General features: G+C 40.1%; 1 protein-coding gene across 1 annotated transcript; it reads right to left on the minus strand.

Moving 5' to 3' along the window:
• Positions 1–3,416: 3,416 nt before the first annotated feature.
• Positions 3,417–19,861, minus strand: disp3 (dispatched RND transporter family member 3; the record flags this gene model as incomplete). The annotated part of the gene is made up of 21 exons (XM_083905113.1): positions 3,417–3,468; positions 4,275–4,624; positions 5,756–5,928; positions 6,017–6,130; positions 7,680–7,839; positions 7,955–8,100; positions 9,137–9,263; positions 9,373–9,557; positions 10,404–10,534; positions 10,622–10,794; positions 10,902–11,041; positions 12,390–12,521; positions 12,614–12,775; positions 14,061–14,225; positions 14,355–14,446; positions 16,204–16,343; positions 16,526–16,686; positions 17,790–17,924; positions 18,293–18,429; positions 18,555–18,774; positions 18,868–19,861. The coding sequence occupies 21 exons, from the start codon at positions 19,859–19,861 to the stop codon at positions 3,417–3,419; spliced, it is 4,089 nt and encodes a 1,362-aa protein (XP_083761239.1).
• Between the last annotated feature and the right edge of the window lie 444 nt (positions 19,862–20,305).

Below are 20,305 nucleotides of genomic sequence, written 5' to 3' on the forward strand. Positions count from 1 at the left end.
AAGTTTTTCAAAATTATGTTCAGATTTTGGACGACATAGTATAGTATGTCGTTTTTGTCAAATTTTGGACCAATTTCTTTTTTTCCAAAAATGGTCACATTATGGACGACATAGTATAGTAGAACGTACTTAATAGTATAGTATGACGTTTTTGTCATGTTTTGGACCAAAAAAAAGTTTTTCAAAAATATGGTCAGATTTTGGACGACATAGTATAGTATGTCGTTTTTGTCAAATTTTGGACCGATTTTTTTTCTTCCAAAAATGGTCACATTATGGACGACATAGTATAGTAGAACGTACTACATAGTATAGTATGACGTTTTTGTCATGTTTTGGACCAAAAAAAAGTTTTTCAAAAATATGGTCAGATTTTGGACAACATTTTGTTTGTCGTTTTTGTCAAATTTTGGACCAATTTTTTTTCTTCCAAAAATGGTCACATTATGGACGACATAGTATAGTAGAACGTACTACATAGTATAGTATGACGTTTTTGTCATGTTTTGGACCAAAAAAAAGTTTTTCAAAAATATGGTCAGATTTTGGACGACATAGTATAGTATGTCGTTTTTGTCAAATTTTGGACCAATTTTTTTTCTTCCAAAAATGGTCACATTATGGACGACATAGTATAGTAGAACGTACTACATAGTATAGTATGACGTTTTTGTCATGTTTTGGACCAAAAAAAAGTTTTTCAAAATTATGGTCAGATTTTGGACGACATAGTATAGTATGACGTTTTTGTCATGTTTTGGACCAAAAAAAGTTTTTCAAAAATATGGTCAGATTTTGGACGACATAGTATAGTATGTCGTTTTTGTCAAATTTTGGACCAATTTTTTTTCTTCCAAAAATTGTCACATTATGGACGACATAGTATAGTAGAACGTACTACATAGTATAGTATGACGTTTTTGTCATGTTTTGGACCAAAAAAAAGTTTTTCAAAAATATGGTCAGATTTTGGACGACATTGTATAGTATGTCGTTTTTGTCAAATTTTGGACCAATTTTTTTCCTTCCAAAAATGGTCACATTATGGACGACATAGTATAGTAGAACGTACTACATAGTATAGTATGACGTTTTTGTCATGTTTTGGACCAAAAAAAAGTTTTTCAAAAAAATGTTCCGATTTTGGACGACATAGTATAGTATGTCGTTTTTGTCAAATTTTGGACCAATTTTTTTTCTTCCAAAAATGGTCACATTATGGACGACATAGTATAGTAGAACGTACTACATAGTGTTGTATGACGTTTTTGTCATGTTTTGGACCAAAAAAGAGTTTTTCAAAATTATGGTCAGATTTTGGACGACATAGTATAGTATGTCGTTTTTGTCAAATTTTGGACCAATTTTTTTTCTTCCAAAAATGGTCACATTGTGGACGACATAGTATAGTAGAACGTACTACACAGTATAGTATGACGTTTTTGTCATGTTTTGGACCAAAAAAACGTTTTTCAAAAAATTGGTCAGATTTTGGACGACATAGTATAGTATGACGTTTTTGTCATGTTTTGGACCAAAAAAACGTTTTTCAAAATTATGGTCAGATTTTGGACGACATAGTATAGTATGTCGTATTTGTCAAATTTTGGACCAACTTTTTTTTCTTCCAAAAATGGTCACATTATGGACGACATAGTATAGTAGGACGTACTACATAGTATAGTTAGACGTTTTTGTCATGTTTTGGACCAAAAAAACGTTTTTCCAAAAATTGGTCAGATTTTCGACGACATAGTATAGTATGACGTTTTTGTCATGTTTTGGACCAAAAAAACGTTTTTCGAAAAAATGGTCCGATTTTGGACGACATAGTATAGTATGTCGTTTTTGTCGAATTTTGGACCAATTTGTTTTTTTCAAAAAATGGTCACATCATGGACGACATAGTGTAGTATGACGTACTACATAGTATATTATTACGTTTTCGTCATGTTTTGGACCAAAAAAACGTTTTTCAAAAAAATGGTCCGATTTTGGACGACATAGTATAGTATGTAATCTGTTGATTTACAAGTACAAACTTTTTGAGCCCTCATCAGTTACCTTATTTAATGTGATAATCTGTCCTTTCTAGTACATCAACAGTGCTGAAGATGGTCCAGTGGGCTCGACCATTGTGAAGCCATTCAGAGTCATGAGTTCGAATCCCACTTGAGGCATGTGTGTCCATGTGGGTTTTTAAAATGCAGCGAAACCAAACAACCTATCCTTGCCAATTATCTTGAAAAAAACTTCATACCATACAATGTCTTATAAAATTTGACAAAAAAGCCATACTATACTATGTTGTCCAAAATCGGACAATTTTTTAGAAAAAAATTTTTTATCCCAAAATGTGACCAAAACGTCATACTATACTATGTCGTCGACCTCCATGTCGTTATACACAAATTCGTCCAAAATCTGACCATTTTTTTGAGAAAAAAAATTTGGTCCAAGATTTGACAAAAACGCCATACTATGTCTTCCAAAATCGGAAAAAAAATTTGAAAAACGTTTTTTTGCCCAAAATGTGACCAAAACGTCATACTATACTATGTCGTCGACCTCCATGTCATTATAGACTATTTCATCCAAAATCTGACCATTTTTTTGAGAAAAAAAATTTGGTCCAAGATTTGACAAAAACGCCATACTATGTCTTCCAAAATCGGACAATTTTTTTGAAAAACTTTTTTTGCCCAAAATGTGACCAAAACTTCATACTATACTATGTCGTCGACCTCCATGTCATTATAGACTATTTCATCCAAAATCTGACCATTTTTTTGAAAAAAAATTTTTGGTCCACAATGTGACCAAAACGTCATACTATACTATGTCGTCGACCTCCATGTCATTATAGACTATTTCATCCAAAATCTGACCATTTTTTTGAAAAAATGTTTTCCCCAAAATGTGACCAAAACGTCATACTATACTATGTCGTCAACCTCCATGGTAAATACACTATTTCGTCCAAAATCTGACCATTTTTTGAAACAAAAAATTTGGTCCAAAATTTTGCCAGACAGACATTGAGCCCATTGTCTACAGAAGCACCACCAATAACGATGTGACTATGAGCTGAGGCAGTGACAGAGTCTCCATCTCCCTCCGTCGCTTCATTACATAACAATGCAGAAGGAAAAAAAAAACAAACAAAAAAAACACCCGAGGCTTTCAACACCGGATTTATTTGACAATCCAAAGAAACACACATACAAAAACAGACATTTACTGCTCTTATCGCACTCCATTGTGTGCCATCTCTCTAACCATGATTGTGTTTTGCAGTTTTTGACAAATAGCCCTCGACGCGGGGCCGGACTGGAGCGAGCCGTGATGGGTGTTTGAGTGGTACTATAAATCGTAAAGAGAGAGGAAGGGGTGGGGGTGGGGGGGGGTGAAATGGGTTATAGTAAGTAGCTGCTGAGTGCGGTGGAGGGCACGTAGAGGGTGCACCACCTGAGGAGCAGAGCACACGGCAGGATAAGAAGACCTTGAAGCAGTTTTGAGATCTGAGATTATGTCAGAAGTAGAGGTTCTTCAGAGCTTGTGTGTGTGTGTGTGTGTGTGTGAGAAAGAGAGAGAGCAGCAGCAGCAGCATCAGCACACGGACGCGTTTACATCACACAACACAAAATTGTCCATATTAAACCGCGTTACAAATTACATTCGATGCAAATACCGGGGAAAGGACGCAAAAAGAGAATAATATAAAAAAAAACCAGAACGGCCATGAATCGTTTGAACACTAAATCTTTCACGGACGACAGAGCTCACAGCGTCCGCTTGTTCACAAACAGCAGGTCACAGAACAGTCAGCATAGCATCAGTAAAGTTACACTAACGAAGAAGAAAAAAAAAAAAAAAAAAAAAAAACATGACTCAGCGAGTGTTTCTCAACGATGACTCAATCACCTGCACTTGTGAATCGGAGGGCGACGCCTCAGACTGAATCATCGCGATCGACCTCAGAGAGGTCAACGTGCTCCTGAGTCACAAACACCACGTTTGTTTTTTTTGTGTTTTTTTTTTACAAGACATTCTCAGCAAGTGAGGTATTTATCTTTTTAAATTCTCAATACTTAACAATCTAATGATCGACGACGGGTAATAAAAATGTCTTTTTTCTTCTAACAACAGAGGTGATTCTGACATCTTTGTGCTGTAAGGTACGAGATCATTTCAAGAGAAACTCCGTCTGCCTGACATCAGTGTGTGTGTGTGTGCGACAGACTCGTGCGTTTCTTGGTTTTTTTTTTTTTTACGCGTTGATCGATCGCCACGCCAACGCTCCCAGCCGACCTCCCGCCCAACACAGCGCCGCTACCAAGGCCGCGCCGGCCGCCACGGCCAGGGCGGCCTTCAGCACGGCGGCGGGGGGTCGGCTGAAGCGGGCGGGGGCCATGCACGCCAACATGGCGACCGTCGCCGTCAGCGTGAACACAATGGACACGGCTGTGTTTATGGCCACGATCTGGCCAAACTTGGCGAAAGGCACAATGACGCAGAAGAAGAGAGGGACCGTGGAGATCACCGTGGTGACGGCGCTGGACACTATGGCAACGCCCACATGGTTCACCGCCTCCAGGGTGCGGCCCCGCCTCTCCGCTGCAGGCTGCAAACAACAAAAAAAAAAAAAGGCAGATTAATGGGACGAGCCGCTCCTCCTCATACATCAGCCCTGAGGGGGAATCGTTAAAAGCCCAGATTGTTTGTCGTTAATCTGGACGAACAATTAATCCATCTCACATCAAAACCACAGTTTGAAACGGCACAATTATCAAAACGTAAAAAAAAGGCTGCAGATTAAGTTTTAGATGTGATATGTTCTATGCAAATTAAACACATACATGTTGAAAACACAGTGTGTTATTTCCTTTTGGCTTTGTCTTTTGGTTCGTTCCATTTAGATCGGAGATCGTGAGTGGGAGTGAAATATGCGTATAGTTTTCAAAAACACTCAATAGCAACCTTAATGTACAGATTACTCCATTATTTAAATAGTCGTTATTTGCTGCTCTAGAAGCAACATGTCGACTGATTTTAACTTTTTCCAGACTCTGAGGCTAGCCGTTGTTAGCAATAGCATTGTTAGCGATAAAATGTGCCAACAATAACAAATGAAACTAACTTAAAATGTGTTATGTGTACAATTAAGTTAAAACCAAACAAATAAGACAGACGTACAATTTAATTGTTTAACATGGAGTTTTTCCTCAAAATTAAATATTGTGTCTCCGAAGTCGTTCAGTTGGTTGCAATACACAACTTGACCCCTAGATGTCACTAAATCCTACACGCTGGACCTATAACACTTTAAAGATGTTGTGAGCGTCGGTCATGTTTTGAATCTATTACAGAGCGAGTTAAAAAAGTTACAAAAAAAAAATAAAAAAATCGCAGATAAAAATCGCAATTTGAGCCCGTGTCATTTTTTTGATTTAAGATTTAGGGAAACGTGAGAACGGGAGAATTCGCAAATACAATTTGTATCTTGTCGTTTTGGGTGTAAAGATCTCAAAATGTCGAAAAACAACAATGTTATTTTCGGGTGAAGTTCTGTGGTAGCGCCACCTACAGGCCTGGCATATAAACTGCAGCGTTTATAGTCCATAATATGTAATGTGTAAAAAATTTAAACAATGCCATGTTTTATGGGAAACTTTATAAGAACAAATTGAATTATTATTGTTATTATTATTGTGATTATTGTTGTGACGCGTCCCGTATGCGAACACTCCCATACCGAGTTCTGAGCAGGCGTGGAGGGCATGGTCTCCCCGGCCAGCAGGTATCCTTCCACCAGGTGCAGACAGTAATCCACTGAAGATCCCACCAGGATGGACAGAGAAATGGCCTCCACTGCTCCCATCTCCCAACCCAGCCAGTACATGAGCGCCACCACCAGGCAGATCACTCCTGTGCAACGCCCCCAAAAACAAAACAGTTACACCAACTCCTCATGGACATGGATATTCAACTTTTAAAAATAATAAAACTCTCTTACCTAGAATGGTGATGAGAACAGGTAAGAGCAGGAGAAGATGTGCAGTGAACACAGACACAGCTGCCACACAGATGACCAGAGACAGAAGCAGACTCCAGAGGGCGCTCTCCACACCTACAGACACACAGACGTGAGCTTTAAACTTTCACCTGATTCCTCTTTTTGTAATGATTTCTTTAATATATGGAGCAAAGAAACAAGAAAATATTCAAATTTAAGAAGATGGAAAAAATCAAACAATTTATTTTAATTATGATCGTTTATCAAAATAGTTGACAAATAATTTAGTAATTGATTACTAATCTATTATTTATGGAAAAGTATTAGGCCCACGTGTTTTGAAAGAAAGTACAAAAATAAATAAAACGGCATGAATTCTGAGGAAAAAAGTCTGAATTTTCTGAGATTAAAAGAATTTCTTGAGATTAACGTCAGAATTCTGAGAAAATAGAATTTTCTGAGATTAAATCAGAATTCTTAGTCAGAATTAAAAGAAAATATAATTTTTTGAGATTAAAATCAGAATTTTCTGAGATTAACGTCAGAATTCTGAGAAAATATAATTTTCGGAGATTAAAGTTAGAATTCTTAAAGTCAGAATTCTAAGAAAATAGAATTTACTGAGATTAAAGTCAGAATTCTAAGAAAATAGAATTTACTGAGATTAAAGTCAGAATTCTTAAAGTCAGAATTCTAAGAAAATATAATTTTCTGAGATTAAATTTGGAATTCTTTAAGTCAGAATTCTGAGAAAATAGTCTGAATTTTTTGAGATTAAAGTCAGAATTTTTTGAGATTAACGTCAGAATTCTAAGAAAAAAGAATTTTTGGAGATTAAATCAGAATTCTTAGTCAGAATTAAAAGAAAATATAATTTTTTGAGATTAAAATCAGAATTTTCTGAGATTAACGTCAGAATTCTGAGAAAATATAATTTTCGGAGATTAAAGTTAGAATTCTTAAAGTCAGAATTCTAAGAAAATAGAATTTACTGAGATTAAAGTCAGAATTCTAAGAAAATAGAATTTACTGAGATTAAAGTCAGAATTCTTAAAGTCAGAATTCTAAGAAAATATAATTTTCTGAGATTAAATTTGGAATTCTTTAAATCAGAATTCTGAGAAAATAGTCTGAATTTTTTGAGATTAAAGTCAGAATTTTTTGAGATTAACGTCAGAATTCTAAGAAAAAATAATTTTTGGAGATTAAAGTCAGAATTCTAAGAAAATATAATTTTTTGAGATTAAAGTTGGAATTCTTTAAGTCAGAATTCTGAGAAAATAGTCTGAATTTTTTGAGATTAAAGTCTGAATTTTTTTAAGATTAAAGTCAGAATTCTGTGAGATTAAGGTCAGAATGACTGCACACTAACTGCATTCAACCTCAGCTCACTGATGCACATTTTATGACACTTTGAATCTCACACCTGGCAAATACTCCATATTACAAAAAATCTCAAAAACTAAGGATTTACAGAAAATAAAAACTAGCAAACCCACTCTAAAAACTAATTCAAACAACCTAGTTTGTGTTGTTTTAAGTAAAAACTAATTAAACTAATGAGAAATCCAACAATTATAACAGAACCAGACTGCACTGTTTATTTAAAACTGGCCTCTAAAGCTTTTGGTGATGTCAAAAACACAACCACCTCCTCACTTGCCTATAATCTCCATGAAGATCTGCTTCCAGTGCTCGCAGGTCTGGAAACCTCTGTGCAGAGCAGAGGACTGTGGGAGCTTGGCTATTTGCTCCTGGACAAAGTTTTCCCACTGGAGGAAGTCAGAATATGTTTGAAAGGAGGATTTCCCCTTGTACGTGGTCTTAGAAGACAAGAAGAAGAAGAAGAAGAGCTTTAGGCACAAAAGCAGCTCCCACAATCACGACTCTGTGATGCAAGCAGATGAAAAGCTGACAGATAAAAGAGACAAGACTCACAGACTCAAAGGCCATGGACAGCCAGCGAACCTTTCCTCCAATCATCCCCACTGCTCCGTGAGAGAGCTGCCCCGGCAGGAGGTTTGGTTCAGGGAGAGAGTGACAGTCGGGATGAAGCAGAGGGAGAATAGACGACAGTTTGTGGCCTGAAGAGAACCAGAGGAAGAGCACGACCTTTAAATCGCCTTTTTTTTATCTCTGTGAGGTTTGACATTTATCAACGTGTCAGATTCGGGAACGAGTCGGACTTTCGTTCTTCTATAAACTCTGTCAGACTGATGTTTTACACTGAGGAAATAGTGAGGCTTCACAATGGAAAGTTGACAGGAAACTCAGGAAAATGTTTTCTAACGTTATTAAAACCCTTAGATGTGCCTTCAAAAAAGTTACATTAACACACTTAACACACAAGTTTTTCTCATGATGCACCTTCATTTTATGGTCTAAAACACACAAATTGACTGTTTTCAATATACTTGATTATTTTTGGTTTGATTTTTGCAGCCTTGAAAGATTAACAGATACAAACCGTTTAAATGCATTATTATACTTGTATGTATATATCATAAAATACTCACGTTAACACACCTAGAGCACCAAAATGTGCTCATAAAAAATGAAGCTATAAAAATTGCATAATTATTTTTTTAAACCATCATCAGTCCTCATCATAGATATGAAACATTAATTAATCTTTAAGTTTTTTAACCCTTAAATTGCCAAGCTTTTGCATGATGCATAAAAAAAATAGTGATTTGAATGAGTTTCAATGAGCACATTTTTGTCCCTAGGTGTGTTAGTGTGAGTATTTTAGTTCATTCATTTTTGTATTAGACAAAAAATTAAAACATATAGTATTTTGAGTGTATTTTTGGAGTATTTTTAACAGTTTGCGTAAAAAAGGCAAAAATATTCTCGAAATTAAAAACCAAAAACACAAAAATGCGTCTATGTGTGTTTAAGGTTGAAATCAAGTGAGAAGAGTCGCCCCCTGGTGGATAACATCCTACATCCTGAGCTTCACTTTTATATCGACAATTTAATCTATCTTTCTATGATCTTCTGATGTCATATTTTGTCCAATGTAAGTTACTTTTTGCTTTTTGCTTAACATTTAACTCACTTACCCAAAGAAAATAACACAATTGTTCATCTTGTTTTCATATTTCTGTTTCAGTTTACCTGAGGGCAGACACTGAGCCCCTCCTCGTTTCACAAGGTGCGTGTTTGCACTAATGGCTTTACAGATTTTGCAGAGATGTCCCATTTCCTGGAAAATGTCAAAGTCCGGGTCCAATACGATGCTGCCCTTTGGAGATGGAAATGGAACAAAAAAAAACAAATCAAAACCATGTCGTTTTTTTGTTTTTTGGCCCCGAATGAACGGAGCAGGTGTGACGGCTCCTCCTCCTCCTCACCATATCTCCGATGACGTGGTTGTCCCTGTGCTCGGTGCGGTTCACTCCCAGGATCCCGAACACGACAAAAACCATGGCCCCGGTGTCGACCAGAGGACGCACCGCCGGGCGGCCGCACACGCCGCCGCTGCACGGGTTGAAGCCAAACGTTTTGGACGGGTTCGCTTTGGCAGCAGATGAGGAGCCTTTTAAAAATAGAAGCAGAGAGAAAATCTCGCATGGGGCGTTTATTTGTTCAGTGTAAAAATATCCCTACAACTGCAGCAGTGTGGTTCACACAGACTGCAACTTTAAGAAGCTGTACTGGAAAATAAAATATTCATGTCTGTTTTTACAACTCTACAAAAAAAATGATATAGAAATACTGTGATGGCCACAGCCACACAGGGTAATGTCTGCCTACACCCACCCACAATCATTTAATCATTTTTAAGTTGATTTGGTTAGTAAAACAAATAATTTGCAGCATTGATTTGTGTAATTTATTTTGTTTACTATTACATTGTTTGAGTGTAAACTGTGTTAATTATTGTTTTATTTTTTTTGAGTGACCTGCTTGGTGGGGGTTGACTCTCTGGGGACAAAAGGTGTGGCCAAGGGCAGCAAGCACCACCTGTAAACTATCAGCTTCATTGGACCAAACCATCGGATGTGATGTCACAGGGGAATTTGGGATTTTGTTTGGTGTTTTGTATTAGTTTAATGTATTGCCTATTTAGTTCATCCCTGTGTCTTTCATTTGGTCTGTCCAAGCCAGTATTTAAGTTCCCCTTTGCCTCTCATTCAGGAGGTCTTTTGATTTAGTGGCACTTTCTTGTTTACATGTTTTTTTTCCAGTTATGTTAAGTTGACCTCCTTATGGCCAATAAATCCTATTTTTCTTTGGAAATTTGACCGTGTCCTGTTCCTTCCTACTTGGTCCCTGACAAATACATTTATTTTTTGACACATGCTATAGTGAAGAAGCTGGGTTTCTTTTCTGCCGTTTGGCAAACAAACCTCAGCCTCAGACTCTCGAACACTGCACTCACCAGTGGAGAGAGGAGAATAAAAGACTCCCTGTGTGGCTCCGTCAGGCCCAGAGCCGATGCCGCAGCCAGGCGGGTCGACACACACGCGGCTGGGATGAGGTCTGAGACGCTGCTGTGCAAAGTACAGCCTCCTGAGAATGAGAGCTGAAATGAGCGGAAACATTCTCCTCTGGATACACTTGGGAAAAAAAAAAAGGAAAAAAATCCACAGCTTTCACCTGCTGTGCGTCTGTTGTGGAGTCGCTGCTACATAAAAGGAAAACTCTGGCGTCCAGCCATGACGGGACTCGCATGAGCCGGATGTGATCATCCAGCTGGGGTACGGGTGGTACACATGGGAAACACACACTGTCATTCTGCTGGTGTAATTGCTCTGGGGCTGATTATAAGCCTATTTGGATAGAGCAAGATTAGTAATAAGCTACTTTTAGTGGCGCCAAAACCTCGACAACTGCTCATGAAAAATACCATTAAATTTCACTTTATCTGCTCCCAAACCTGGAACGATGACACTTCTTTGGGCTCTCCGGCGCTGCATAGTTTCCACGGCGAGGGAGCGCTGGTGTTGAGGGAGAAGCGATAGAGGGTTGTCGAGGCTCCGAGGTCCAGTTTTGATATGTGCACTGTCAGCAGAGAGCCTGAAAAAAGCACAGTGTGCAATAATTCAAAGTTGTGGAAGAGGCTTTAAAAGCAGCCCTGTGAGACATTTATTACACTGTATGAAGTCGTAAAATGACCACGATGTGTCAACCGGAGATTAAGGGACACGTGTAAAACTTAAATACTGGCTACAAATGATAATAAAGGTGCAGTCAGTGTATTCGTCATTTATGTAATTTATAATTTTACACCCGATAATGCCAGCAGAGTACTCGACGCACATTCTGCCCGTCATTGTGCGACTCGCAGTGGAGCTTACGACGACGGACGAATCGGAGCTATACCACCAGAAAACGAGGGGGGCGGTACGGAGTCAAGAGACCAATCAGTCAGGAAAACAAAGAGGAGTCTGTACATATATATATATACAGGCTTTTAAAAATGATGGGGAGTTTATCCTTGATGATGAGTTGATGAAGTATTAAAGAAAAAAAGTTACATTTACTGTTGTCAAGGCTACATCTCGCGACTGAGAATTAGTCCGCAATCGACTGGTAGATCGCGATGGACTGTTAAATGGATCAACTGGTAGATTGTGATCGACTGATCGACTGGTAGATCGCGACCGATTAATAGACTGATCGACTGGTAGATTGTGATTGAGTGAACGACTGGTAGATCGTGATCGATGGGTAGATTGCGATCGACTGTTAAATGGATCAACTGATAGATTGCGATCGATTGATCGACTGGAAGATCGCGATCGACCGATCGACTGGAAGATCGTGATCAACTAAACGACTGATCGACTGGTAGATTGTGATTGAGTGAACGACTGGTGGATTGCAATAGACTGTTAAATGGATCGACTGGTAGATTGTGATTGATTGATCGTGATCGATGGGTAGATTGCGATCGACTGTTAAATGGATCAACTGAAAGATTGCGATCGATTGATCGACTGGAAGATCGTGATCAACTAAACGACTGGTAGATTGTGATTGAGTGAACGACTGGTGGATTGCAATAGACTGTTAAATGGATCGACTGGTAGATCGCAATTGACTAATCAACTAATCGACTGATCGACTGGTAGATCGCGATCGACTGATCGACTGGTAGATCGCGATTGCTGGGTACCCAGTCTGAAGTCTGAATCCGAATGAAAATATGTCATGTAAACATGCCAATCCGATAACTCTTTCTGGAACACTTTCGGGAAACAAATTTAATTCCCTATATTGGATGGCCCCCAAGCGGCCGCTAAGTTTGGCTCTGGCTACAATGCTTTAAATTTGGATCACAGTAAATGTTTTAAATACTAAAGATCCCCTTTAAATAAAGGATTAAATACAGGATGAGTGTTTATGAGCTGGATGTTTTTACCCGTTTGGTTGGTCCCTGAATTCACTTTTGCCTTGGACGTCATCGAGCTCTGACTTTGCTTTCTTGTAGAAAACTTGAAACCTGACACCGAAGTGTGGCTGTACAAAGAGTGGGGCTTCTCCAGGAACACACCTGCAGCACAACAACAACAACAACAACAACATGTTTGGAACTTTACGTTAACTGCGGCGTAGTTTTTGTGTTTGTTTTCATCGCCATCTGACCTGAGCACATGGGGCAGGAGATGCCTTGACCACTGAGGTTGCTCCTCAGAGCCAGCAGCGTCTGGAGGTTTGTGTCCCGGCGGAACAGCAGAGGAGCGTGAGTGGCCGGCCTCAGGAGACAGCAGCAGCCGGCAGATAAGAGCAGAACCAGGAGGAAGATACCTGCAGCGAGAGGAAGAACAAAGACAGAAACAATGGCAGAGAGGAGGATGTGATGGGAGTCGATAAAGAAGGACTGAAGGACAGGTGAGGAGAGCAAGGATCAATTAAAGTGACTCCTGAAGAGGACGGGTGAATACTTTAGAGCGGCGCCTGCCTGCTCTTCCACTGACACACTGGATCCCCTGGAGGCGGAGAGAGATTACAGCACTTCCTCAGTAGTTGTTATTTAAGCTCCAGGTCACTGAATTATTCACCAGGAGCTGAACCCGATATCCAAAAAACAAAAACAAATGACAGAATTTCAATTGCTTCTCTTCCAAAATCAGAATCAGCTTCATTGTCTGACCGAACGTCCAAGGAATGTGACTCAGTTTGTTCCATTTCTCTGCGCTCACAAATAAAAAAAGACAAGAAAATCTGAACAAATAAATCAAAATCAACATAAGGTTGAATGTAAATGTTAAAGCCGCAGGGCGTAACTTTTGGTGTTTTTGGCGTTATTATTCTGCCTCTTCCTTCTTCATTAACATAAAGGATGTAATCTAAAATCCAATGCATCTAAAAACTGTCAAGCAAAACTATCAGAACCAACTGAGGGAGCGTTTGTGTGCATACAGCAACAGCGCAGGGGTGTTTATGATTTGTTGTTTAGTGATGTCACAGACGTCGACCACGTTCCAGTTGAGAAGTTGGAAAAAGACATGGATGTCAATGTATCTTTGGCTCGCTATTGTTAGCCATTGTTAGCTAATATGCTATTGCCATTGAAAACAATGCTCTACACAGTATTTTTGCACAAACGGCAAAGAAAATGTCTGACTTAATGTGGAAGAAATGAGACAAAAGTGCAATTAAAGCTGGGGACACAGTGCACAACTAACTTTCACAGTTGCTATTGATTTTTGGAGAACACGCACTAACAGACTGGTTTCTGGAGATTTTCTGGGGTTTTAACGACGGTGCTGAACGCAGCAAACTCTCACAAGAGCGACCGTTTAAAGCAATAAGGGGTTCAAACCTTTTTTAACAAGGGCCAGATTTGATAACGTGAAGATTTTTTTTACAGTTAAAGTTAAAATCTAAGCCAAAAAAAAACAAAAAAAAAACTTCTTTCACATCTGGAGTCAAATAACATAAAAGTACGTGAACGCACGTATGTTTCTGTCGCAGGTGGGTTTCAAACCCGGGATTCTGGTTTCAAAGCACAGCGCCTTACCAGCTGAGCTACCGGGGGGTAGAAGATGAAAGATGAAAGAAGGATGGATGGATTTATAGAAAATCTCACCTAAGACGACTTTACGTCGCTCCACGGCTGGCTCTGCCACTAAGTTCTTCAGAACCCACTGGAGATTGGTGCTCACCACGCCCACATGCTGCTGTCCTGGAGGGGACAAAGGTGTCTCCACTGACAGGGACAGAACGGCTGCGTCACCATCTGTGTCACAGGAACCTGGACCAAGACAAAGACGAGGGGGGGAGGGGGTTGGTTGAGTCCTGTTTTTACTGCCCGGACTCATCACCTTTCTCTTTCTCCCCCCATGCTGCACTCACACAAACGGCTGAGAGATAATAATCTCACCTGGCTCCAGCTCCACTGACAGAAGCGCCACATCATCGTCCTCATCCGACAAAGGACTCTGGCTCACTGACAGACACGGAAACAACCTCCAGCTTCAGAGGGTTGGGAGAGACACAGAGAGAGATTACAAATCACATGTGGTGTCTCGCAATTACAGAGGCCCTGAAGGTCAACGCAATGCAGCGTTTAAAAAAAAACACCAACATTTCACACACAAAACACAAGAGAGAACATGTCAACATTTCAGAAAAAATAAATACAAATTAAGAAAGAAAAACATTAGAAAAATATACACTTGAACATCTCTGAAAACACTTAAAAAGAATTGAAAATTCAAAAAAAAAAAATCACTTAGATATTTCAAAAACTAAAAAAAGATCTAAATTTCAGACCTAAAGTTTTTATTTAAGAAGACACAACAAAATTCCAGAAACATTTTAAACATTAAGCCTTGAAAAACATATAGAGAGAACACTTAAAAATGTTGTAAAAATAATTACATTATTATTATTTCGCAAATAAAATTGCAAAAACACTTATACATTTCAGAAAACACTTCAAAAGTTAAGAAAATGTTAACACAATCCAGAAAAAAACACTGCACCGTTACAGAAATCACTGTAATATTAAAAAAATACAATTCTAAATAAATAAATAAAAACACAGGAAACATTTCTCAATTCAGAAAACACTACAAAATTACACAGCAGGTGCTGTGTGTTGTTTTTCCAGAGACGTTCAAGTGTTTTCTCTCTCAAGTGTTTTCTGTGATTTTCTCTTGTCGTATTTTGTGTCGTTTAAAACGTTTTGTTTTGTGAAACGGAGAGGAGTTTTTTTTTTAACGGATGTTCAAGTGGTGGTTTCTCTCTGAAATGTTCAAGTGTTTTCGGGGGTTGTGTTTGTATATATCGAGTCGGCCTATGGGGCCACCGTAGATTTTGACATAAACAGCAGGGTAATTCCTGTGTTACAAATACTTTGTTACTGTGCTCAAGCGCAACATTCATGTATCCGTGCTTTACTCGAGCAACTTTTAATTTTAATCCACTGCATTTCCTCTAACTGTCGTTGTTACTCGTTACTACCAAATAAAATCAGAAGATGCTTCAACGTGGGGTTAAGTGTCTTTGCTCAAGGACACATGTAGACGAGCAGAGCCAGGAATTGAACCCACAACCGTCCATTTGAAAGCCAACTCTCCCTACCACTGAGCCACCATGGCTCAGTCAATAAAATTGAATCTCTTCTTCACAGAGAACCCCCGAGAAATCTCTTTACTAAAACTCTGTAATTTTACTCTGCTTCACTTCAGCAGCATCAGACTTTGCACAGCTCACGTCCACACGTTGTTACATGGCCTCCATGCGTTTTGTTTAGCTCCTACTGCATATTTTAAAGGTGATATTTGCTTTAAAATTCAATTTTTTTTTAGGCGAGAGAAATAATCCACATAGACCTTGTAACTGCAGAGATTTACTCTATTTAGTTTGGGCATGTCATTTTCGAGCAGGTACTCCAAAAAGAGGGTCAGGGAAGAAGAGGTTAAGTACATTTTATATCAGAAAATTACTTTTGATACTTAACAGTAAATGTCACATAGTTTTATAGACTTCTAGTAATCTTAATAAAAAAAAGAGACTTCAACTTATACCAAAGTCATTTGTATAACTTTATACAAAAGACTGCCGATTATTAATCTATCCCATGTTTACATGAAAATAATAACATATGGAAATGATTGACCCTGGTTTCACGTGTTGATGAGAGTTGCGATTTAAGGTCCTTTAAACGATAGAACCACCTTTCCTTAAATCTTAAAGTAAAGCTTAAAGGGGGGAAAAAGACTCACCACTTCAACCAGGCCTGTTCCCGTGGCTGCACGTGCCGAGCCCAGATACACAGAGCGGCCGGCATCAGGACGGACACCCACAGCCAGCAGCAGCTGACGATGAGCGCCATGAAGAGGCCGAAGTCATGCACGGCTGGAATCTGAGTGTCGGTGAAACGGAGCGCAGTGTTAAAAGACCTTGAAACATTTAATTTGGGCTTATCGCGTTAAAATAGCTCTCTGCTGCTGAGAGAAGCACTTCCATTCACCCGTGACAGAGCAGTCACTTATACGTCCCGCACAGATCCCATTAAGCGCACTGTTATTTTTGATCTATGATTACCTGAGAGAAGGTGTTGGCAGCGTAGGCAGCCGCAGTAGTGAAAGAGGTGAGGAAAGTGGCTCGGCCGGCAGTTTTTATCGTGTAAATCATCCTCTGCTGCGGCTGACGCAGGTGAGAGGCCTGTCTGAAGGTGCTGATGAACACAAATACATCGTCCACCCCTGAGAGAGAGGATGAGAAAAGTGCTGTCACAAACACAAAAGTGGCATCGACGCTGTGAAACAAGCAGGAAAACTTGTCTTTAAAGGTCCAGTGTGTAAGATTCACTGACGTCTCCTACTCTTCTACTTCTATTACCACTACTAAAACTACTAATTATGATTATAATACATTTTATTCAGTGTTTTTTTTTTTTTTTTTTAATCTTTTAATTCACCAAATATTTTGTACAAACGAACACACAAACACGTGTAATTTGACGTAGCAAGAAGAAGAGACGATATGTTGCGATAAAATCTAAGAAATGCTACGATACAATACGATAAGATTAGATAAAAGCTAAGAAGCAATACGATATGATAAAAACTAAGAAACGATACGATGCGATAAAAACTAAGAAATGATACAATACGATTAGATAAAAGCTAAGAAACGATATGATGCGATGAAAGCTAAGAAACGATATGATGCGATAAAAGCTAAGAAATGATACGATACGATAAAAACTAAGAAATTATACAATACGATAAGATTAGATAAAAGCTAAGAAACGATATGATGCGATAAAAGCTAGGAAATGATACGATACGATAAAAACTAAGAAATTATACAATACAAAACGATAAGATTAGATAAAAGCTAAGAAACGATATGATGCGATAAAAGCTAAGAAATGATACGATACGATAAAAGCTAAGAAATTATACAATACAATACGATAATATTAGATAAAAGCTAAGAAACGATACGATAAAAGTGCAGAAACGATGTGATACGATAAAACCTAAGAAATCATACGATACAATATGATAAGATATGATAAAATCTAAGAAACAATACGATACGATACGATACGATACGATACGATACGATACGATACGATACGATGCGATGCTTTGAGCGGCTGTAGAAACACGAGAAACACAAACAAGATGTCGGCCTCACCTTAAGTACATATACAGTAAAAAGCTTATCCTAAGGTCACAAAAATAAGTCTTATTTTAAATCCTTTAATTATTTATACAAACATACTTTGTACGTTTGTTACACACTGGACCTCTAAAGACTTGAGTGTTTTTTTATTTTATTTTATTTTTCTCCTCACCGATGCCGATAATGACAAAAGCTGCCACTCCGTTGAGAATGCCCAGATACCTCACACCAAAAACAACGTGGTATAAGAAAAGCGCCATCAGGCAGCTCAGTCCGATGCTGGCCAGTCCGAAGAAAGTCAGAAAGACTAGAGAGAGACGAGGAAACAGGGAGGAGATTATCGACGGGCACTTTAGATACAGATTACAGATCCATTCATCTTCTACTGAGGGTCGCGTGGTACAGATCATCAGTCCATCACAGGGACAAACAACCACCCACTATCACACTTACAGTACATTTAGAGTGTCCAATTGACCTAATCCCCAAATCTGCATGTTTTTGGACTGTTAGTGAAAACCAACGCACACACGTGGAGAACATGCAAACTCCACGCAGAAAGACCCTTGTTTTCCGACCGGGTCGCGAACCCAGGTCGGTCTTCTGGCTGCAAAGTTCAAGAGTGCTAACCGCTACACGTACGAAAAAAAAAGAAAGACAGGGTTCATACTGTACCAGAGAAGGAGGTGAGAACAAAGACGAGCACCGTGATGCAGCCTCCACTGATGACGGCCAACATCATGTCGTTGTAGAAGATGTTCCTCACCTCGTCGTCAAACAGCTCCGTCCCTCCGTACAGAACCTTCACCTGACTGCAAACAAGAAAACAGGCACACAGCGATTTCAATTAGGGCAGCGCAGTTGACTGATGAGTAAAACAGTATACCGAATAGAGGTGATTAATGGGGAAAACTTAAACGATTGTTTTTTCCCTGACCTGGTGGACTGCTTGGACAGGATGTCTGCGTACTGAACCACAAAGTTTTTGAAGCGCTTCCTCTGCTCGTCTGTTCGGTCCTGCAGGGAATAGTAGGACGGCAGCGGAGCACCGAAGTGGATCTCACTGCGCAGGAGGGAGGAGGAGAGACACTCTGGGGACAGACTCTCGTCCACGTACCAGTAAAACTGTGGGTGGGTGATGGCCAGACTCAGAGAACCTGGAAAGCAAAACACACACACACACACACACACAGCTGGAGCTCAGCTCGCTTAAAAACTAGCAGCAGACAAACTCCTGGCCGTGGACTCACCTTGGACGTCGGCCAGGTCTGGGCCCATGCCATCGTAGTAGATCTTGCCTCCTCGCTCGCTGGGGTAGAGGTAGGACAGGAGGGAGCTGGGTGGGGAGCAGTAGGACGGTCCCAGGGGCAGATCCCTCAGCAGCTCCAGAGGCTTCCAGCAGAACTGGCGGAACTGCGGGTGCTGCATGAGCAGACGCTCCACGCGGCGAACCGTCTGCAGGCGCTCCGGGGTGAAGATGTTGCGGTCGCCGTCCCCCTGAGCGACAAACACCAGCTCGATCCTCCACAGAGCCTGACTCTGGAGGTAGTAATTGGGAGCAAACCTGCGCCTCCTAATGAGCGCCTCAGTCCCATTCTTCTCCTCAGTCGCCTCCGCCGCTCTTTGATTAGAGCGTTTGCGCTTCTCCGTTTCCCCCAGAGCCAAATCAGTCACTGTCTCTTTATCTGCGCTCGCCGCGGCTCCTCGGGTCTGGTTATCTCCCGCTCGCGAGGGGTCATTGCGCGGCGCGGAGGACCTCGTGTCCTCGCCGTCCGTCCTGTTGAACGCCATCTGTCTGCCCAGCTTCTCCAGCAGCAGCTCCTGCAAGGCCTCCGACTCGCCGATGTCCAGGTCTCGCCGACGCCTGTCCCAAGACCCCAGCTGAGTTTTCACGGCGATGGTGAGGGCGTCGAAGCGCTCGGCTGAGAAGTGACTGTGGACCTCAAAGGCACTGTAGGAAAGGTCAATGTCCAGAGGGGGGCAGTAGAGGAGCATGTAGGCAAATAGGGCACATGGCAGCAGGACGGCCACTCCTAAAACCAGTCCACTGGCCACAGGCTGCGTGTAAATCCAGCCCACCATCCTCCACACACCACACACTCCCGCGTCCCCGGACAAACAGCCCTGTCCTGCTGCCTGAGCTTCTCCATCCTCCTCCTCCTTCTCCTCCTCATCCTCCTCTTCCTCCTCCTCCGCTCCTCCCCAGCTGGTCTGGAACAGCAACGGCTCATCGTCCACGTCCATGCTGGCACCTGTGACACAAAACATCACCGATGACACATGGGCACAAAACAGATGTTTGAACCAAAGACTGGATATAAAAACTGGACGTAGTCTTCTGGTTTCCCTGAAAGAGGCTTTTCTGGAAGTGAAAATATACTGAATAGCCACCAGGGGGCGAAAAATTAATCCAATACAATCCAACTTTATTTATAAAGCACTTTATATGTTTTAAAATAACATGCATTAAGTGAAGTATGTGAAAGAATATCTTTTTACAGATTCAAAATTATACTTTGTTACAAACATTTCTGTAAATGAGTCGCTAAATTATGCTAAAATGTGTTATTGTTATGATTGATATTGTGGCAGAAACAATGAACGATTGCTAAATGAACTATTCTTAATAGCTAATGAATCAGTTTCTCTGCTTTTTCAGCTCCTTAAATGTGAATATTTTCTGGTTTC

The sequence above is a fragment of the Microchirus variegatus genome (genome assembly GCF_963457635.1).
Source record: "Microchirus variegatus genome assembly, chromosome: 18".
Classification (NCBI taxonomy): domain Eukaryota; kingdom Metazoa; phylum Chordata; class Actinopteri; order Pleuronectiformes; family Soleidae; genus Microchirus; species Microchirus variegatus.